This window comes from Vipera ursinii (genome assembly GCF_947247035.1).
Source record: "Vipera ursinii genome assembly, chromosome: 2".
NCBI lineage: Eukaryota > Metazoa > Chordata > Lepidosauria > Squamata > Viperidae > Vipera > Vipera ursinii.
This window is the reverse complement of record NC_139513.1, coordinates 226590172-226612821: the sequence shown is the minus strand read 5'-3', so window position 1 is coordinate 226612821 and position 22650 is coordinate 226590172. Positions and strand designations below refer to the sequence as shown.

Sequence of the window (22650 nt, the reverse complement as noted above, 5' to 3'; positions counted from 1 at the left end):
TAATTAAAAAGAGAAGAATTACCTTGACTTCCTGCAAGAGTTGCTAGTTGGAATGCCTCCTTCAGAGTTAAGCCTTTTTCATCTGTTTCACTCTCTTTATTAAGGTGAAGGACTTCAGATACCACAATCGTATTTCTGATAGCATCAAGCATGGAAACAGAATAGCCACCAGCAACATCTAACAATAGAGCAGAATATTACAATCAGTCTGGAAGGCCTTATGCATGAGATGGAAACAGGAGTTTCATTAAATATGCAGGCAGATGCTCATTATTGCAACATAAGTATGATCTCAACCAGGCTTTTTATCATGCTGACAACTTAAATGTATCTTCCAGGAATTCACTACCTACAGGAGGATATCCGTGCTCTAAGTCAGAAGTGCAAAATGTGTTGCCAAAGGTCAGATATAACTTGCCAGCATATATCTGGGGGTCCCAAAGCTTAAATCGTGGGAGAAAAAGTTTGTTCCCCATTTTGCAGTGAACAGTTGGTACACAAAATAGAGAAATTAAGCCACCCATTTCACCTCCTGAATCTCCTCTCCCAAAGTAGCCCAGACTCCACCCACTTATGAGGGGCAGGCCTGGTGGTGCCAATAAGGTGACAGACGTGGTGTATTCTTGCCAGAGTTCACTCCAGTTCGGGATGGACAGTGGTACTGCTACAGCTGTAATTTCAAGGATAAAGCCAAGACACTGTACCTCAACTGTTCCTCAGTGAATGGTAAACAGGCAAATGATAAACAGATCTAGAGTCAACACCTGAGATGATATAGCATGATGGGACTTGATATTTATAAATATTTGATAATCAGGCAGTGGCTAGAGGGGCCTGTAGATGGAGGCAGCTGCTTGGTTTATTATGTTTTATTTATTCATCATATTTATATAGCCGCCATCTCACAATCAAGTGACTTTGGGACGTTATATAAATATATTAAAATGTATACTGTAAAGATATTTTCTTTATACACTTTCCTAAGCAGCTGTCAGAAAAAGTTCCATTTTATTTATATAATTCCATTTTATTCATGGAATATTTCACATTCCTATTGCTGTATCTTTTTCCACTTGGAATATGCATCCCAAATATTCAGGTTAAATTTATCCCGTCTCTGAGATCATTCAAATGACACTGGTTCCTTGCAGATAGTGCACAGAATGTCCACTTGGTTGTAGGAAGTCACGTTAGTGAAGGGCAGGGAGATACATGCAAAGCTCAAGTGTTTAAAAATGCCTCAGTAAGTTATAATTTCACTCAGTTTCTCTATTTAATATGATCAAAATGGCTGAAAACTTCTTTTATGTTAGCATATAGTCCCCATTTCTTCTCTACACCTCCCCACTCCACACCTCTCTTTTTTGTCAAAATTATCTCTTCTTCTATAATGAAAGTTGGAGGGAATAAATGGATCCACATATTTTACAGTGGAGACCTGCATGTTCTTACTGTTTCCATCAGCATGGAGAAAACAGCATTACAGAACTGTGGCACGAGCTCCACTTTTATGATATTGTCATATGCTTGTAGAAAAGGGACACGGCTTATGTCAAAGTACCACAAGGCTACTTATGATATTTTGACCTCCTAGCCCTGTGTGTAGATATCACTGATATTCTACTTACCAACTGCAACTAGCACTGACATCTCCGTCACTAAGTCATGTGGTTGTAAAATGAAATTGTCATGTGACTAGGCTGACTTGTGATATCAGTTCAGGCTATGGTTGTTAAGTGGTGGCACAGTGGTTAGAATGCAGTACTGCAGGCTACTTCTGCTGACTGCTGGCTGCCTGCAGTTTGGCAGTTCGAGTCTCACCAGCTCAAGGTTGATTCAGCCTTCCAACCTTCCGAGGTCGTTAAAATGACCCAGATGGTTGGAGGCAAGTTGCTGACTGTCAACCCCATAGAGAGGGCTGTAAAGTACTATGAAGCAGTATATAAGTCTAACTGCTATTGCTAAGTGAATCACCACGGTTTTTAAAAGCAACATCACAAGACCATGACTTGCAACTTCCTCCTGGCTTCTCCACTGAGTTTGCTTGTCGGAGGCTGGCGGTGAAGTTTGTAAATGGCAATCATGTGACAGTGGGATGCTGCAACTATTGTAAATGGGCACCAGGTGCCAAGCACCCAAATTGTCATTAGCTGATCATGGGGATCATGGGGATGCTGTGACAACCACAACTCTTAAGGTCAGTTGTAAATCTCCTTTTGGCATAAGTTTGAATAGTGGTAACTTCAAACAGTCACTCAGTGAGTGATCAGTAAGCAAAGACTGAATGTATTCCATGTGCATCGTGTGCTTATGTATGTGGCTTATCTACTTTTTAATCTTTTAAAATGGTACCTGAAAGTAAACAGTTACATAATAAATCACTAACCTGTGCCTAATCCAAGTTTTACATTGTGGTTCAGAATCTTCCTTGTGTTTAAAAGGCCACTCTTTAATCTAGTTTGGAAATAAAAGAATGAAAGGATATCATTTTTATAAGTAAAAAAATGGATGTAGCAGAGGTGTTGATACATTAAAAGGTATTCGCAAAGTGCTAGAACAAGCCTTGCCACTGATTTAAGTATAACTTCATGCGTGTTATTGCTTTGAGAATATTCCACATTAACTAAGCTAAGCTATATTTAATACAGCTGAATCAAAAGCAATTCAGTATGCAAACCTAATGAGAACATAGTACCTCAATACTGTTCATGTTTCTGTGCGACCTGGAAAAAAGATGTGGCTGCTTTAAGAATCACATTAATTTTAATTACCGAAGCCCTTAAATTAATGGCATTCAGACTCCCACATAAGTCTTAAACAAATGCATGGCTGCTTTAATGAACAGTAGACAAATGCTGTAGTCGTATGAATTTTTTTAAAAAGTCTTTTGAATCATTTCTGAAATGTCTACAATCCTGGTATTTAAGCTTGTGCATAAAATCAATAAAATCCAAGCATATAAGCTTCTGGTAAATAAATATGTGAAAGAAGACTGAATGAATCAACCATTGGAAACAACCAGAATATGTTTTATGAAACTGATGAGTAGATTTTAGGATTCTTGCCTCAATTTAAGATCCAAGTTTCATATCTGAAAAACCTGACAACCGAATGCTTCCAGTATTTAACCCAGATGGATCCAGCCTGTGGCCCATGGGTCGCCATGCAGCCCTGGACATCTAGTAATGTGGTCCCACAAGATTGCAAACTTTTAATATTATTATGTGATTTATATACATTATTATGTTTATATATTTTATATGTGGCCCAAGCAGTGGTGGGTTTCAGTCGGTTGCACCGGTTCGGTAGAACTGGTAGCTAAATTTTGCTGCAGAGAACCAGCTGGCTTCCAGAAGTCCAGTCTAGGCCTCAGAGGCCTGGAGGAGGCCTCCCAGGCCTAGAACAGCCTGCCAGAAATCCGTTCTAGGCCTCAGAATACCAGGCCTGCATCGAATAAGAGAACCAGTTGTTCAGGTATTTGAATTCCACCACTGGGCCCAAGGCATTCTTCTTCACTCAATGCAGCCCATGCAAACCAAAAGGTTGGACACCCATGATTTAACTCATGACTGACATTTTTAAAAGCAACCTACCACAAATCCTTGCTCTCCGTTTTTATCTTCATTATTTAGGAGAGTGAGAATAATTCAATATGAGCACCAGGTTGGGAAAGATTGATCAGAAACCCACTTCTTGAAAGTGTTATTACTTTGTGACACTATATTACTCACGATATGTTTGAATTAGGACAATGTATAATGGCAGCTCCCCTAAGTTTAAATATGTCCAGCTCTTCATCAGAAAGATAGCAGCCATGAGCCATTATAGTCTAAAAGTAAATATAGTAATATTACTCTTACTTATTTGAATCATTTTATTTTGGCAATTCAGGTTTTAAAATAACAGTTTTAGCATCTATTGTGAAAACCACCACAGCAATAACCTGTAATGCACCCCACATTGCTCAACATTTTCTGTAAAATTTTCAGTCTTCCAATTCCTTACTGAAAGGCAATTAAAGTGACACCCATGTTGGGTTATTAGTTAGATGCTTATATTTTCAGATAAAGAAAATAAAGACTCAACTTAATAGGTCCTATAGTATATAATGTTTGATAACCACTGATTACGTCTATAGTAGCAATACACAATGAGCTTAGAGTAGATAAACATGAATGTGCTGTTAATATATTGGGAATTTTCATGCAGTTCTTATAATAGCATGTGAAAATGGAGCAGTTAGAATTTTAAAGTTGTGAGCTTAACAGAACAAGGCTAGATTACAAGGAAAAAAATAGGAAGGTTAAAAAAAAAGGAAAGGGCATCCATTAATTTTTTTAAAAAAATATTCTAAAAGTAGTCTAGTATGTATTTGAAATACATTTTTGTAACTGGTAGCTGATATATAAAAAACATTTAAAATTTTGAGCCACTAAATTACCTGTCTTGCCATATAAGTATAAATGAACTAAATACAGGCAAAGTACAGAACAATATATTTTATATGTTCAGCCAATTGCCAAAGAGATAGACCTTTCTACATCCCTTTGCTACTATCTAGTAATCATCTAAACAGATGCAACCCAGAGCAGTGGTAAATAGTTTCTTGAAATAAACATTGTTTTTTAAAAAGTTTGTTTTTCTAACAGAAATCATTTATCTACAAGTTTTAAGATCTTTATAAAAATGATGAGATAAAGAAAAGTCAGAACTCATAAAACAAACAGTGCACGTTTTGTTAGATTGATCAACATTGATTTCTACTTCAGCAGTAATTCAACACTTGTAACTCAAAAAGCAACATTACTCAAAATGTTTTCATAACAAACCTTGCTTGTAAGCAGCTTATTTTTATCGTATAGCTCTGTATAATGTTGATAATGTGGAAACGTGCTTTCTATAAGTCTGACCTCTCCTTTAGATTCACTGATGTGGCTCTGTAGGTTGGGAAAAACACAGAGACAGTGGTCAGCATTTCACATAATTTCACTCCTTCAGACAATAATATGAATGTCTTGATACAAGCAAGCTATTGAAGCTATTCAGTACACAGCATTTATAAAGCTAATAAAAGCAATATTTATAAAACTTCATACCATGTCAGGTTTGGCTGGTAGTTTTATGGTAAATGAAATTATTATTTGAGAGGTTTTTTAAAACAAACAATGCAAAAGAATTTCTGAAAACAGAAGAGAAACATTTTGCTTTAACAGATTTTAAAACCCTCACAAAAAATAATGATGTAAAGAACTAGCATCGTATGATGCAGAGCTGCCTAAACTAGACCACATTTTGAAAAATTGGAATACTGAATTTTAGTGTTTAATATTTATTTATTTTATTTTATTTTAATTCCATTTATATCCCGCCCTTCTCCGAAGAATATGAAGAAATATGAAGAAAATATGAAGAAAAAGCTGATGAAATCTCCCTTCATAGCTGAGAACTTAAGTATTTTAAAGAGATAGATCAGGGGTAGGCAACCTCGGCTCTTTTATGACTCATGGACTTCTAGAATTCCTGAGTCAGCATAGCTATGAAGGGTTGCCTACCCCTGAGATAGATAATATAGACAGCATAGAAGAAGCCTGAATAACGTTGGGCTTAGCAGAAGAGTGCTGTGTTTATTCAAGTTTTAAAATATTTTTCCACTTAATTTTCAATTGGCACACACCAATATTTATGATCTAACTTAATCCTGGAAAACAAAGTTGAACTAGGTCAGCAGGAAGTCATTTAATTTTACAGTATCTGATGATTAACGGTTGAAATTAATGAATCATACTTTACAAAGAAAAGACCACACATTGTAATTAAAGACTGAAACAAATGAATATTAAAATATAGTGACTTGTGATTTAAAGGATATAAGAGTGGTGCAGACTATAACAACAGGCTATATAGTCCAGTTGCCACCATGGTAATAGCCCTCTTCATCTGTTGATTTCATATCTGTGTCTTACTTAGCTACTTCGCATATTTTCAGTATGGCAAATTCTTGCCTCGTGTTGAGTGAACCATGATAGCTATTTAAAAATGCAAGAATTCCTATTAAATCAAAATATTTCATTAATAAAACTTAATTGCACTGTTCCCACATTCTATCTGGGTTTTTTGTTTGTTTTAGGACAGAAATGCAAGAAATAAATGGCAAACATAAATGGGTAACTTAACATGAGATAACAGAATTTTGTCCAGAGTTATATAAAGTAAAATAAACAGAGCAGATGGCAGAGGGATACACCTGATAATGGTTTCCTTATTTAAAGCATCCTAAAGATTTAAAGTTAATCACATAATTTATGGTATGTATGTATGTATGTATGTATGTATGTATGTATGTATGTATGTATTTACCATCCTTCTCGACTGGGCAGCTTACAACACTGAACATTTTAAGACTGATTTGAAAGAGATTTGCATACAAATGAGGATTGTGATTGCTCAATTTTTATTGAAATTTGGGACAGAAGAAGGACAAGTAGAGATACGATAAAGTAAATAAAATTTATTATAATTTACAGTTGGAACAATGGAAAATATGTGGTTGAAAAGGCTGAAATTTACTCTATGTTATCATCTTAAAGAGATTTTTTATAAAATAATGTACTGTTGGTATAAGATACCAGAAAAACTATCTGGAATGTATAAAGTTACTTCAAAGTTATGTTGGAAATATGAACTACAACAGGACTTTTCAACCTTTTCACCCATTGTACCACTTTTAGGATATGGCAACATCCGAGTACCACCAGTCGCCTAGCAAGGTGTCAAAAACTTGATGACACCCCCCCCAAAAAAGGAAAAAAGTGATGAAGTACAGGTAGTCCTCGACTTACAACAATTTGCTTAGTGACTGTTCGAAGTTACAGTGGCACTGAAAAAAGTGCCCTCGAAAAAGTGCCTGCCCGCCTGGCGGCGCTCTTTCTCCTGTCCAAGGTTTTCATTGTTGTGAGCATTTCTGTTGAGGATTGGCAGCGGGGGTGGGGTGGGGGGTGTTTGGTTTTTATTCCCCCCCCCCGTCTGCTGGGTGGTGGCATCAGGTTTTGGTTACTTCACATGACCCTGGGACACTGTGACTGTCATAAATATGAATCAGTTGCCAAGCATCTGAATGTAAATCACAAGACCCTGGAGATGCTGCAACATTCCAGCTGATCGGTGCTTCTTCTGGGCTCAGAAGGACCAGGATCAGTGCCGAGGTCCAGCTAGATCCTGGCACTGACCCTGGTGCTTCCACTGAGCCCTGACAGCCCCAAAGAAGCACTGATCCTGGCGCTTCCACTGAATCCTGACAGCCCTGCAGCTCCAGTCATCTTTCGCTCAGGCTTGTGCGGTGCTGCCATTCCCCTCTCCCGCTACTACTTTTCTAGGATGGTCACATACCACCTGCCAGGTGCCAATGTACCACAGGTTGTACCTGTACTACTGGCTGAAAAGCCTTGAACTACAAGAATGGTTATTTTATTATGCTTGGTGGCCATGCAAAATGCTAGAAAATTTGGGGTTCAAATGCACACAGATATGCATAAACATTCAATGAAACCAGAACTTTTGGGACTGAGGGATAAGCAATTGGAAAAAAAAGTCATGGAACATTGCTTTTAATATATGACAACTGTAACAAGCATTCTGTACACCGAAAAATGGAAAAATTTGGCAATGCCTACAACAGAAGTATGGTTGGTGAAAATGATAAAACTCACTGACTTGTTTGAATAGAGAAAAAACAATATCTACATTTACTGGTGACTGGAAAGCCCTTGTGGACTTTTCTGCAAAAACATAAACTTATGATAGATGGTTCTGAAAATTAGATAGGGCAGATTATAGAAAGAAGAGAGTCACAATTTAACTTTAGAGAGAGAGGACCAGTATTCTGAAAACTGCTGGGTGAATAACATCTTTGTAAACACAATAACAAATGGTTTACCTGTATATGAATATCATGAGTCTCTGCCAGGTTACCAAGGCTACTAAGTAATTCCTCTGTACAAGATAGTCCAAAACGGGGTGTTACTATGGGAAGTATTCTTGGATACTAAGGAAATTCAAATAATAGAAAGAATAGACAATAAATGTGTGAGTACAACAGCATTTTAAGCTATACCTATTGCTGTATTAAACCATAATTAAAAGGGGCTTTAGGCTCATTTTCAACCCCACTATTATGAAACCGTAATGTAACATAGCAAAATAGTGATTATCAGCTAGTAAAAATAAAGCACCAAGTGTATGCAAATTTAGGCTTTAGCTAATAATTATATACAATGCTATTTGATTCTAGAAAGTCTATTGATTCATATCTAGCACAAGATTAATATGTATATAAAAGATTATTTTCATATATTTATTATGATAACTAAATGTAATCTAAAAGATAAACTTTGGGGAGTTGTCTAGAAATAAATAAGGCAGAATTGCTATTTGGGGAAAGCACCAATGATGAATACTTTCCCATATCTCTAACAAAACAAAATATCCACATAACAACCCTGTGAAATAAGCCACTGATGTGGCCTATTTTACAAAAATAGTTTACAAAAGAGACAGTGGAATTAACCTTCATTAAATTCACTGAAATTAATGTTCTTAAGTTCAGAAATCATTCCCCCCACCACAAAAAATGTGACTGTAACTTGACTCAATTCTTTGAATGTCATTCTGGCTACTTTTTTTAAGGTAAAGTTTTCTATTTCCTCTCATCACCTATGACCCATCCTTTGAATTACACCCCGACATTACCCCAATATTTTAGGAGCCAACCTGGAAATGAGAAGAAAGCTATTTAGTGTGAAAGGAAGATTGGTTCCCAGGGGCTGTATGGAGTCACACACACACACACACACACACACACACACACAGAGAGAGAAAGAAATTGAATGGGAATTGAAGAATAAAATGCAGAGACCAGAATAAAACTATAGCTATACAGTGTTCATATGTAATTAAATACAGCTAATGTTTAATAATATTTTCCTTCTAATAGATTAAAGCTTTCAATTTGATTTTCAATTTTGGCAGAACTTTAAAAACTAAAGCAACACCTTCTGTAGACAGATACCATTCCGGGCAAAACGTGAGACATCCTGTTGTTCTATCTGGATGAGCGCTTATAATCCCTGACTTGTATAGGAACAGGAGTTCAGTATAAAATGTCTAAACAATACATGGTTTCATATTGCCAAGATCATTTTGTTGCATAAAAAACCCAAACATAAGGTATAAAGTAATTATATATACTGTTCTGCAGAAGAAAACTCAGCTTACTTACTTTTTTCCCCAGTATTCCTTGAACAAATCTGAAAAGATCAGAGAAAAGAATTAGAAAGGGATTTATAAATGGATTTGCGGGTCGGGTGATCAACCATGAAATCAACTATTTCAATTTGGTATCCTCCACAAGGGTCTTGACTACAATTTCCAGAATTCCCTGTTAATTTAATTTCCAATACATCCAAAGGATCCCATATTTGGAAAGACTGCAGGAAATCAACACTTTCTGTGGCAGTTAATGAGGCTGTGCAAATGTGCACCAGCTAAGAATTTTTATCTTAAATGTGCACAAGCTGTTGATAATTAACAGTAGACAACTGATTATTAGAATGTTTCCTGTGACAACTAAATAGATAACATACAAATCAAGTGAAAGCATAATTGTATGTTATAGTTATGGGCATATTTTTTTAGAAAGTAAGAACTTTTGGCTCTGTATCAGAAAAGTGAAGTGTCCTATTTTGTTAAGCAGCATTTTGTATGGCATTAACATGTTTCATTGACAATACCCTGAAAATGTGAAATCTAATTTCACATCTGTCCTACATTCAGATAGATAGATAGATAGATAGATAGATAGATAGATAGATAGATAGATAGATAGATAGATAGATAGACAGACAGACAGACAGACAGACAGACAGACAGACAGACAGACAGACAGACAGACAGACATTTATTGTTATTTACTGTGGGCTTGCTCTCAAAGTGTACCCATACATAACACACATTTAAACATAGCTCAAGCTATAGTTTTCACTGTTGTTAACTATTCTAAGACACAGTTGAACTAATTCCTGCATGTCTTGTTAGCTCATCCAGAATTTCATCTGTCAACCCTTCCTGAAACTGATTGATAACTTCTGCTTCATTCCAGGCCAGATCTTGGGAGATTAACTGGAAAGCTCTGACATATTCAGCCACAGAGTGGCACCCTTGTTTCAGTTCTCAAATTTTGGCAATGTGCTGTCACAGGGTCAGAATAAATGGGTTTAGATCTGTCAACTAAATTCAGCAGTCATCGAGCAGGGGGCTGTTGTGTTAACAGTGGTGTGGCCCATTTAGTAATAATTCAAAATAAAAGGCTGATTATAAACCCAACTCAATGTCTTTCTGTTGGAAAATCCTCCCCATGCATGTTCATATATAGATTGAATTATGCCCAACAGGTAAGAAATTGAGACAGCATCCCATCAATCTTTTCTGGACAGGCAATAGGACATTTTCTGAAGAGTGAGGAGTGGACGCTGTTGCAGCTGCTGCTTATACTGACAGGGCTTGTAATGTTTGCAGTTGGGCAGTGAGTAAAGCAAGCTGCTGAGTCAGCTGGGTATTCCCAACTGCAAGTTTCTCTATGCTGTTTATTTTTCTGCAGTGTTACTGTTAGTTAAAGTTTCACTTCCATGTCAGCTGAGAGTTAATGAAGCTAGAAACAAACGGTTCTGCTTCTGATTTCAAATATTGACTCACACAAAGTTTACTCAAGGTAAAAGAGATAACAACAGGCAAAGCATGCAAGTCAAAACAGAGTCTCTGACAAATAAGGAGTGAAGAACAGTCCAACATCATTCCAAGGTTCCAAGAGCTGGGTGAGGGTTGTCAGACAGTCCAGAGATCAGAACTTCATGGGAAGAATCCACATGAATTGTCATGCAAGAGCCAGAAATCAGACAGTTATTTCCAGCAAAGAAACGAGGGTCAGGGCTGGGTCTTAAATCAAGCAGCAGTCAGTTGTCATTATTTGAGAAATTTGTCCCTTTCCTGGCAATGTCTCTGCTTTGCTCTCCTCTCTACTTGCAGAATGCAGGAGTCTAGGAGGCCTTATGTCATTCTTATCTGACTGCTCCAGCTGTCCATATGATGTCTATTTTTGATTACTTTTATATGTTTCTTATGTCTCCTGAGGCCAAAATTCCACAGGTTCTGCTGAAACCTCTCCTTCAAAATTAGAATCAGTATCTGAGTTTGGCCCATGACACATATATTCTGCCATAACTTATGAGTTTTCAAGTTCCCAGCAAGGCAAATAGCATAAAGCATTTCCCAATGGAATGTCAATGCAGTGTTAATCTTTCTAAAAGCTTTGAAGACATAGATATGTTCCCCTGCTTGGAATTAGCTAGATAGTGGGAGCCCATATGATTATGGTTAAAGTTATTGTAGAGATTTATCTTGTCTGCCTTCATAGTTTGTTTACTGCTGTTTTACTATTTATTTGGATTGTGCTTTTATATATTGTTAGCTGCCTGGAATTGCTAAGGCAAGATGGGTGACTATATCCATTGAATGAATGAATCAACCAATCAATCAGGCTACATAGAAGTTGAAGAGAAGAAGGATGTCTCTTCACAAGAGCAGAAATATATGACCATGCTCATATATGCATAATTAGGCTGTGCTGTCTGAAATACATTGCAAGTCACCCAAAATTGCTTTTGGATAGCCATATAAATAAATAAATATCTTTAATACTTGAACTTTCATAAAAGTGTAGCATTACTCTGCTTATACCTTTATGTTATCCACACATGAGCCTTGAGTTCAGTTCAATGACCTTTAAGATTTTAGAAAAGTTATATGAACATAAATGTGTTACATAAGAGCCATGTTGGCACAGTAGTGAGAATGCAGTATTGCAGGCTAACTCCTCATTCCACTGCCAGCAGTGAATGACCAGCTCAAGGTTGGCTCAGCCTTCTATCCTTCTGAGGTCAGTAAAATGAGGACCCAAACTTTTGGGAGCAATATGCTGATTCTGCAAAATATTTAGACAGGGCTGGAAAGCACTATATTAGTCTAAATGTTATTGCTGTTGCTACATCAGTACAGGCATTAGTTTCTCTATAGCTGCTTTTTCTTCTTTTTTCAAGGACTTTATTTTGGCAACGTGTCTGAGAAAATCCCAAATACTGTGACATTATTCCTACTGTGGTAGGAGCCTATTAGTAACAAGTAAAATACAAACAGATGCCACATGTTAATTTTTGATAATCCTTGTCCTCTTTCTTTCATCATTCTTAAAAAATATTGCTGCTAAAATCATACAGGAAGAACTATCTGGATTACCTTTCAGTTTCCTCAATTGATTCTTTGGTGGCCTCCTTGTATTCTGGGAAGCTTTCGTTGATATCCATGCAAACTTTACCCACAAATGCCCTCTGACCAAATTTATCTATAAGATATGAAGCAGAACAAGATTAAGAATAATTTTCTTGATTCTCATTTTTAACAGGTCTTTTTTTTAAAAAAAAATACCAATAATTTCTGACATTACAAGCATACCTCACAATTTTAGGCACTCATTTGGAATGGAATAGTATAGAAAGAGTTCTATGCAATTCATAATTATCTCCCTGTGTAGTTTTTGTCTTTTTAGCCACACTGTTACAATTCCCCCACCCCCTGAAAGCAAGTGTTTACAAAATATAGTATCTACTGTTACCACTGTGAGATGTGAGCTATAAGTTCCTTAGTTAAAACTTATTTCATCTATACACAGTATAGAGAAATTGAAAGCAGAACAAAGTGCTTCAAACATTGAAAAATGCTATATAAGTAGTAGAAGGTAAATAAAAGTAACAGTAGAAAAGTGTATATTTTATGGAAACATTTTCTCATGTTAAGAATGAAAACCACAAACTTAATTGGGATTTATTGGTTTGTTTTTGGTAATTAGTTGAATTTGTGTTAACTTTGACAGATGAATGCAGCCTTTACAGTATTGACTAACAGCAAAGAATGACTATTTTCATATCTAGTTGGGAAGTTTCCTAGTAAAATTTATTCACTGCTATTGAAACAGAATGTACAGCTTGAGTGTGTGAAGACTCCAGAAAATAAATCCCTATATTATTAACTATATAGAAATTGAAGGATTGAAGTGTGTTCTAAGGGAACACAGGAATATCATTAATTGATCCAGTCTACAGTGACAAAGGCAATCTGAACTATACTTGGAGCGTCTGAAAATTTCTCATTACCTGTAAAAGTAGGATCTATTTGCAATTTTTGTTTACATTTTTTAACGTAAAATTCTCAAGTTCCACTAACTAGAAACCAGATACAAAATAGTCATGTGGACACACAGACACATACTAAGAAAAAAAAGTTAAGATCAGGAATTTGAAATCAGTAATAGTCCCGATTTTCCTTCCTGTGTTTTTTTACTGGCAACTAATTTGAGAAGGAAATACATTTTAATTATTGTTATTATCGGATAATTGTACTTTAGAAAGACTTACCAATCTTCTTTTAGTCACAGACCAATAAATCCCAATTTATTTTCTGCTAGCCCATTCTAAAAGTTCTCGACAGTCTTACAATCTTACCTATAATGTCAGCCAGAAGCAGAGCAGCATCTGTGTGAATTGTGGCAAAATAGCAAGCTGTAGTTGTACCATTCTTGAGTGTTCGCCTCTGTAAAACAAAAACAAAAAAAACCCCTCACAATTTATTTGTTTCAGGGAAAAATAATGCAGTGAATAATGCTACCATTTTTTAAAATAACCCTGTCTACTGTCTATAATCAGTGACAATTGTTAGGACAAAAATATTATTATAGACATTATAGAAAAAAAAAACCTTTATTATATTACCTCATGTCATCTATTTTTTTTAAAAAAAAATTCTTAGCTGTGTATTAACAGTATATCTAACGTGTGCTAGGGTTCTATCTTTCAGGGGTGGGCGTGTTCCTTCCATTCTGTCTCTTGAGAACTACTAAGGATTCAATTATGGCCTTCAGCAAACAAAGCAGAATCTATTATTCTTTTTCCTTTGCAAAGATTTAGTTCAAATTATGCTAAACACACAGTTTCTTGGCTCTAGTTTAACATATTGTTAAGCATTATAATTTATTAATTTATAGTTAAACAAATCCACTGTGCAAAGATAGCCAATGATAAACCAGAATAACTAGTTTATCTCTGTTTCATCTGAATGCCTAATATCTGGGTGCATACAGTTTATACACTCGTTTTCCTTTTTCCTTTGTACGACTGGGTTAATTTGTCCTAATTTTTTCCTGAAATATATGTTTTTACAAATCATATCGACTTGCATCTTGTCTTTTCGTATGATGGATTTGATTTTCCGGAGAAAATAGAAGCAAAGAAAAAAGAGCGTATATTAAAGGGAAGGGGAGTAACAGGATTGGTCATTTTTTAAATTGATTATAGAACTAAGACTGCATCATATTTAATTGATTCTAAGCAGCTAAATTGTGACTCAGCCCCATTTCTAATCTCTCATTAATCAATCTATTCAGAGTTGGCTCCCTTTTTAAATCCCACAGATTTCAAAAAGAAAAAAAAACTACATGCCCCATTTCACCATTGAGGTTAGTTGCACTTAAAAATGGCTAGATCATGAGCAGAGATTAAAAATCATGCACTTAAACTATGCGTCTAATAGTGTTTCATAAAGTATTCTGCCAAAACAACACTATCATATTTACTTAGCCTTTCCTGTTTTATAAATCAGAGGTAATATTTACAGTAGGAAATCATCCATATGTATTTAGAGTCCAGCTGCATAAACATAGGCGTTCACTAGGGCTAAGCAACATTTTGGATTTGATTCCTCATAGCTGTTTCAGAAAGGACATGTTATGAGCTATTTAAAGGAGTCATGTTTTTTGCCCAGAATTCTACTGTTGATCTTTGCAGCTATTTTAAAGAGCTGCAGATGGATGCAGTGTTAGTTCTGCAGAACTTTCCTGAAATCAAGTCCAAATACGGTAATTACTCAGCTTTTTATGTCTTTCTGAGTTCAGTGGGACTTCTCCCAAACAACAGAGTTTTGCATTTTATATTATTCATCAAATTTATAGACCATTCATCTCACAAAGTGACTCTGAGTGGTTTACAAATAAACACCATAAAATTGTACAGAAATAGACAAAGTTCGAAAGATGGAGAGAGACCCATAAGACACCAACCACCCCCAGGTTGAATACCACTCTTGGGCAATCAGGCTGGTTTATAGAGCCAGGTCTTAATGCTCTTCCGAAAGGCCAGAAAAGTGGGAACCATTGTCACTTCAGGGGACAAGATGTTCCATAGGACAGGGGCAACAGCAGAGGTTCTCCTCCTAGATCCCATTAGTGGAAATTCTTTGGCCAACGAGATCCATAACATGTCCTTTTTGCCTAACTAGGTAGGACAGGTTGATGTAACTGGAGCGAGACAGCTCCTCCAATGGGTCCCAGGCCACAAAGGGTTTTAAAGGTCATAACCAATTTTGAACTGGACCCAGAAACAAATTTAAAATTTAAGTTTTAAAGCAATTTTTAGTTTTATCTTCTCGTGGTTTATTTATCTCAGGGCAGACAGAGAAGTTTAATTATTCTAGCTTAAGAATAATGTTTACTATATATTCCAACTGCTTCTGTTTATTCATGAATTATACCTGTTGAACTGTAAGAAATCAGGAAGAATTTTTTTCTTTGTATCTTTGTATTGAGGTAGAAATGAAGTATTCAGAAGATATAAAGGATTATCAAATTATTACACCAAATTCAGCATAACCTTCCCAAATAATCTTTTTTTATATAATTGTAAACCATAATAGTAGTAGGGAAAAAAATCCTGAGATGTTTATGGTGATAAGAAAAAGAGGTACAATAGATAGGGACAAACTGACAAGTAGACAGACAGATAGATCTGTCTTACCACAGCTCTAGTGTACACTTCTTCAGCAAAATCAAGTTTTTTGAATTCAGCCTCTACTGGATAAGTGGTTTTTTCCAACCATTTCAAAAGAGTCAGATTTCCTCGTATCCCTGTAAAGGAATACTGTGGGGCATGGATATGTGCATCAACCAAACCTGGCATGAAGAATTCACTGGGAAAGAAAAGTATGAGAAACAAGCACATCAACTTTCCAAATGTTATTATTTGCATTTTATTAAATCCAGTGACTTCAGGAACAAACTGTGATATTAACATTATGATATATTCATGATGATGTAATCACACAAATGTTGCATACACAAGTACGTAAGCATTTGTGTTATGACATTATCTTGCATCACTTTCTCCTGCTTCTACATGTCTTAATAATACTTGTGGAAAAATCTTAGCTTGAAACCAAAGCATCTGAAGAATATATATATTGCTGTTGTTAGTTGCGAAGTCATGTCTGACCCATCGTGACCCCATGGACAACGTTCCTCCAGGCCTTCCTGTCCTCTACCACCTTCTGGAGTCCACTTAAGCTCACGCCTACTGCTTCAGTGACTCCATCCAGCCACCTCATTCTCTGTCGTCCCCTTCTTCTCTTGCCCTCAACCTTTCCCAGCATTAGGCTCTTCTCCAGTGGAGTAAGGAATCATTACCTTTTCACATGAACAAATGCCATATTAACTTATATGTGGTCAATACTGATAAATGGAGAGATTGGGATAGGTCATACATTATGCAAGCCTTTGGTACTGTGGCTATATAGTTATAACTTGTATACGCATATAGAAAACTGGTTCTGCCACTCTTCTACACGTTTGATATCATTAATATATTTATTTTACATCTCATTTTCATTAAAGAACTTGATAGGATTTACTTACACTTCCTCTTTCTGTTTTTCCCCCCACAATAACTCAGTTTGTTGAAATAGGTTGGGTTCAGAGAGAATGAGTGGATTAAAGTCAAACAATGAACTTCTGTGGGTGAGGATGCATTTGTCACTCCTACTTAACATTTTAACCACTACACTTTATGAGTTGTCTAATTAGAAATGATATTTATACTCTTCTAAGTTTGAAAGTTTCTGTTCAAAAAACTCTGTTTACAACAACAAAATATGACAATAATAGCAATTTAACAATGACTAAACCTTAACAAGAGTGAGTCAACCTAATTCCAGTGCTTGCAAAGACTTGCAAAAACATGATTTGGCTGAAGAGGATTTGACGTTTTTAAAATGTTTGTTGGTACTGTATGGGAGGAATACAAAAATATGGCTAGCATGCCTTCACAAACTACTGTTTCCCACAAAATGTACATGAAAGTTAAGTGCCAAGATGTGGGAAAGGACAAAAGCAGGTTCAGCTTCTGCTTATAATGAACTGTTTCACAAGGATCTACAAAATGGTGAGGGTGGACAGATGCTGAAATAATAAAGCCTGCTATACAATTTATGTCATCTTCAAGCTATTAATAAGGCATGTTATACGGGTAGTCCTTGACTTACAAGCTTAGGGACTGTTCAAAGTTACAACGGCACTTTAAAAAAGTGACTTACAACCGTTTTTCATACAATTGTTGCAACATCCTTATGGTCACATGATCAAAATTCAGACACTTGGCAATTGGTTCATATTTATAATGGTTGTAGTGCCACAGAGTCATGTGATCATCTTTTGTGATCTGACAAGCAAAATCAATGAGGAAGACAGTTTCACTTAAGAAACACAGTGATTCCCTTAACAGCTGTGGCAAGAAAGGTTGTAAAGTGGGGCAAAACCTCACTTAACAACTCTCTTGCTTAGCAATCAAAATTTTGGGTTCAATTGTGGTAATAAGTCGAGGACTACCTGTATTTGGTCTATTCTTCTCTGCACTACACAGGTACCATTATTTCTGGATGAATAAGGAATTAGGAGACAAAAATATGATAGCAGTCAACCTGTCCTATAATATTGGAGTAATGTGCTAGAAAATGGAGGAAGGGTTGAGAAGAAAAGTTGACTTAGGATGGCTGTACGCTAGAGGAATCAGGGTTTGTTTTCATTGCACTGTATCATAGCAGATTAGAAAGCAGTAGACTAGGGGTGTCCAGCCTTTGCAACTTTAAGACCTGTGCAGTTTAATTCCCAGAATTTCCAAGACAGCTGGTTGGGGAATTCTGGGAGTTGAAGTCCATAAGTCTTTAAATTGCTGAGATTGGATATCCCTGCAATAGCCTGAGTACATCAGGGCTGTTTGAGCTGAAAAGGGGGCTCTTAGACAGGAAACAACAGACCTGAGTGGTTTGTAAGCCTTTTCTATAATTCAGTCTTTCTAATTAATTTTGCCTCCAGAAGTAATGGATTATGAGACGTTGTAGCAAAGACTTGACAAATTCTGAATGTTTAAGTGAAGAATTTTGGGACAGGTTGTTGTTTGTTTTGCTTCTGCCATTGTTTAGTTCATTTTATTATTCATGTGTATTATATGTTTTGAGTATCTGGTGCTAATTGATCAGAACACCAAAAAGTCTTAACCATTTATCATGGTTTTATACATGATATTATAATTCTACATGATTTATCTGCTAATGGCTTTTATAAACAATATTTAAGAAATTTTATCCAGAAGTCACTTCATCTAAAATTTGCTGAAGGACACAGTGTTTCTTATGTAACTTCATTGTCTTTTGTTTTTTCCTCATGTTTTGCTACAGGGCAGGACTAAAGTGTTTATTTAAAAAAGCTGTTCAGTGCTAATGAAGTGAAAGTCATTGTAAACATAAATTGTCATAGCCACTACATGGATTATGCCCAAAATAAACTGCTTCCATCAAAGCTGGTACTTGCATGGTATTTAAGAATTTATTGCAATTATGTTCAGAATTATTATGTACTAGTTTGAGCACTCTTGAACTCTGCTATAATGTAAAAACTCTGCAGAGTTTTTTTTAACCTTGGCAACTTTAAGATGGGAGGGTTTCAGTTCCCATAATTTCTCTGGCTGCTGTTCATCCATTGTAAAGTTGCCAAGATCGAGAAAGACTGGTCTAGGATTTACCTAAAATCTGCCTTTCCACTGGCAAATGACATTCTGCTGAATCTGTTGATAGAAGTAACTATAGTGTGCAGTAAGGCACCTGAAGAAATTGTCAATACGGACATTATGCCTAGGAAGTAAACTGGGAAGTAAACTGGGAAATCTCATTGACTTAAGGTGAGTGAGTAGTAAAAATAACTGTTGAATGATTGCCATAGTTGTTAAACATCCTGGCATTCTCTGCCCACAAAAATAGATAAGACATTTTAATATAAATTCCAGAGAAGGAATGAAAGATAGGAATAATTTCTGGTTCAAACATCAAGTCAGGTTCAGATAATAACATTTTTCTTCAAAGGAACCCTTGACATCATAGATAAATATAAAGTACTTCAAATTATAATTTCTTGTGCAGTAAGATTGTGACAATTGCAATATCAAGACTTCATAATCCATACAGGTATACAGACCATGCCCATTACAGCATAATTCTGAGTTACATAATACTGAACCAGCTGCCTGAAAAATATTTATTTCTTTGTGCAATCTATTACACAAGTATTTTAAATAGATAATCAAATGATATAACTGATAAATAGCAGAGTTGCACACAGTTTGCAAATTATTCAGAAGTTTATCAGACCTCCCATCAGCACAGTATCCCTCTCATGTTCATAAATATAGTTACAGGTTGAGGTTTAAAGAAAGATGTGGCTGCTTTAACGAGTTGTGTGACTTCTTTTCAAGACCACACAATGTCCAAAACATTTCTGAAATAATTTTGAAGCCTGTACAACTCTTATTAAGTTAGAAAGCCATAAAAATTTAAAAAATTGGAATACCTCATGGCAGAGGAAAAGAAAGGAAGATACATGAACGGATTTTTTTAGTTAGCTAAGTGAAAAGAGAAGGACAAGAACAAACAAGAATCGACAGAAATCTTCTTACAAAGTTTCAGGAGATTTAAGATTTAAATTCTTGCATAATGATCCTCTTCTAATACAATAAAAATAATTATAGTGGTGCATACTATTTCATCAATCCTATTTGGTTTTGTCCCTAGCTTCTTTGTTATTATATGCTACTGGTTGTTCTGCTTTTTAGCCAACTGGATTTATAAGCCACAGTTTGTTCTTGAAAAAAAGCCAGACAAATATTTTGTTGAGAATGTAATATAGAACAAAAATGCATACTTATTACTGAGCTCTTGTATATCAGATGTTTTAAATCCCCACTTCTTCGCTAGTTTGTCTTGTCCATCAGCTGGTTCAAAAAATATGATCTAAGAAAAAGGTAAAAGAATGAAATAGATAAATTATTATATCATTCTGTATGCAAGGGAATATAGCACGTATTCTATGTTTTATTTTTATTAATGGTAGAAACTAACTCATATTAAATGTTTCATTTTGTTTTTTTAAATAGGCAATTTTCTCTTGTATATCCTAAATAATATGTGATATGTGTGTATTAGAGTTTGTAAATATGAAAACTAATATATTTACAGAAGACAATGTTTTATACTGTATATCTGTGTATTTACATTGCCTTCTGTAAATACTGTATATTTGATTGTTGGCATTTGCACGGATATTTTTATAAATATTGCAACATGTTTAATACAAATTTTGCATAATTATTTGTAACCTTTCTTCTATCATTTCTGTTTTTGAGTATAAAGAATACATTTCCAAAATCCATTCAGCTTCTACAAAATAATTTTCACAGGGATTTGGATTCCTCTCCATTTGAGATTCCTTCAGCCTCTTTTTTCTACTGAGAGGTAAACCTACTGAGAAGCGGTCTTGCAAATTAATGCTTCCTCAAAATAGGAAGTCAAGGACTGAACAAAGTCTTTTGTCTTTGGTTAATGTTATAAAAGAAATCTGTAGAATTATTTTTTATCCATAATTAAATCCCCTTTGGTAGAATCTATTGAGGGTCTCTACCAACAGATCCCAAAATGGGTGGAATAATAATAATAATAATAATAATAATAATAATAATAATAATGATGATGATGATGATGATGATGATGATGATGATGAAAGGGACCTTGGAGGTCATCTAGTCCAACCCCCTGCTCAGGCAGGAAACCCTATACCATTTCATACAAATGGCTGTCCAGTCTCTTCTTAAAAACATCCAGTGTTGAAGGATTGCTTCTTATCCTGCCTTCAGGTGCTTGAGAGAAAACTGGGTTGACCCCCTCTTCTTTGTTTAATCTCTCAAATATTGGAACACTGCTATCATGTCACCCTAGTCCTTCTTTTCACTAGACTAGACATACCCATTTCTTGCCACATTCTTCATATGTTTTAGCCTCCAACCCCCTAATCATCTTTCTCTGTACTCTTTCCAGAGTCTCAACATCTTTTTTACATTGTGGCAACCAAAACTGGATGCAATATTCCGAGTATGTCTTACCAAGGCATTATAAAGTACTAACATTTCATGTAATCTTGATTCTATCCTTCTACTGATGCAGCCTGGGATTGCTTTGTCTTTTTTGGTGGCTGCAGCACATTGCTAGCTCATATTTAAGTGATTGGCCACTAGGACTCAAAGATCCTTCTCATTAAAAAGAGCCTTGGTGGAGCAGTGGGCTAATGCCTCCTTAAGTAACACCAGCTGCCTGCAATTAGTGCAGGTTCGCATCCCACCAGGCTCAAGGTTGACTCAGCCTTCCATCCTTCCGAGGTAGGTAAAATGAGGACCCAGATTGTTGGGGGCAATTAAGCTGACTTTGTAATAATGCCGCTTGGGCGGGGTGTGAAAGCCCTAATAAGCAGGCATATACATAGAATGAAGGCTACTGCTAAGCTTGTAAGCCGCCCTGAGTCTTTGGAGAAGGGCGGGATATAAATGGAATTAAAATAAATAAATAAATAAATAGTTACTGCTATTCAGCCAGGTTCCATTTATTCCATACCTGTACATTTGATCTTTCTTGCCCAAATTTAAAACCTTACTTTTCTTACCACTGAATTTTATTTCAAGTTGTTTAAAATAAACCATATTTTTTATGATTCATTTTTGGTTGCCTGAGCAAAAATTAAGAATTGCATGACATAATGCTATTTGTCTATCACAAACCTCACAACTTTCCACCTACACGGGCCTTCAAATAGTTTCCTTGGTCTTTATAACTACCATTTCTCAAAAAACTTAAATACTATACTATTTTGGTGGCAGTTGTTCTCTTCTCTAAGATTGTTCACTTTCATCACCTGCCTTGGCTTCTCATATGCACTTTAAGTAGGCCATCTGTTAATTCAATAAGTTGTTTGAAGTAACAGATTGCTCGACCACCTGATTTGTGACAGAAGCCCACAGTTCATGGTATAATTTTGGCATGCCCTATTTGTAGGTAGTAAAAAGGTTGGCCTAGACAGGGTGAGGGAAGAGCTATTACAAAAGCAATAAAAAGAGAAACATTGCTTCAGCCAAAAGAATGAAGAAAGTATATACACTGAAAATGTTTCTGAGTGACACTTCCATAGTTCAAAATAAGTATAAGAAAGGAAGGAGATATAGCATAATCACATTTGCAAGATGTGTGTATTACTATAGCCAGTTTGAATAAAATTACTGTAGTTGTAGCCTTAATGTAGGGGACGCGGTGGCTCAGTGGGTTAGGACGCTGAGCTTGTCGATCAGAAGGTCGGCA

The 22650-nt window shown here is 35.9% G+C and overlaps 1 protein-coding gene across 2 annotated transcripts in view; it reads right to left on the bottom strand.

Moving 5' to 3' along the window:
- Window positions 1-22650, bottom strand: part of GDA (guanine deaminase) — a 42625-nt gene that overhangs the window by 7445 nt on the left and 12530 nt on the right. For both annotated transcript variants that reach the window (XR_014491669.1, XM_083355915.1), the window contains exons 2-11: window positions 20174-20262; window positions 15948-16119; window positions 13605-13692; window positions 12343-12448; window positions 9275-9302; window positions 7934-8041; window positions 4830-4937; window positions 3732-3829; window positions 2387-2454; window positions 23-178 (exon numbers count right to left, since the gene is read on the bottom strand). Coding sequence is in view for 1 of the 2 variants with exons in the window: in XM_083355915.1 (XP_083212041.1) it covers window positions 23-178; window positions 2387-2454; window positions 3732-3829; window positions 4830-4937; window positions 7934-8041; window positions 9275-9302; window positions 12343-12448; window positions 13605-13692; window positions 15948-16119; window positions 20174-20262 (1021 nt within the window). In the remaining variant the exon portion in view is untranslated. The remainder of the gene's footprint in view (window positions 1-22; window positions 179-2386; window positions 2455-3731; window positions 3830-4829; window positions 4938-7933; window positions 8042-9274; window positions 9303-12342; window positions 12449-13604; window positions 13693-15947; window positions 16120-20173; window positions 20263-22650) is intronic.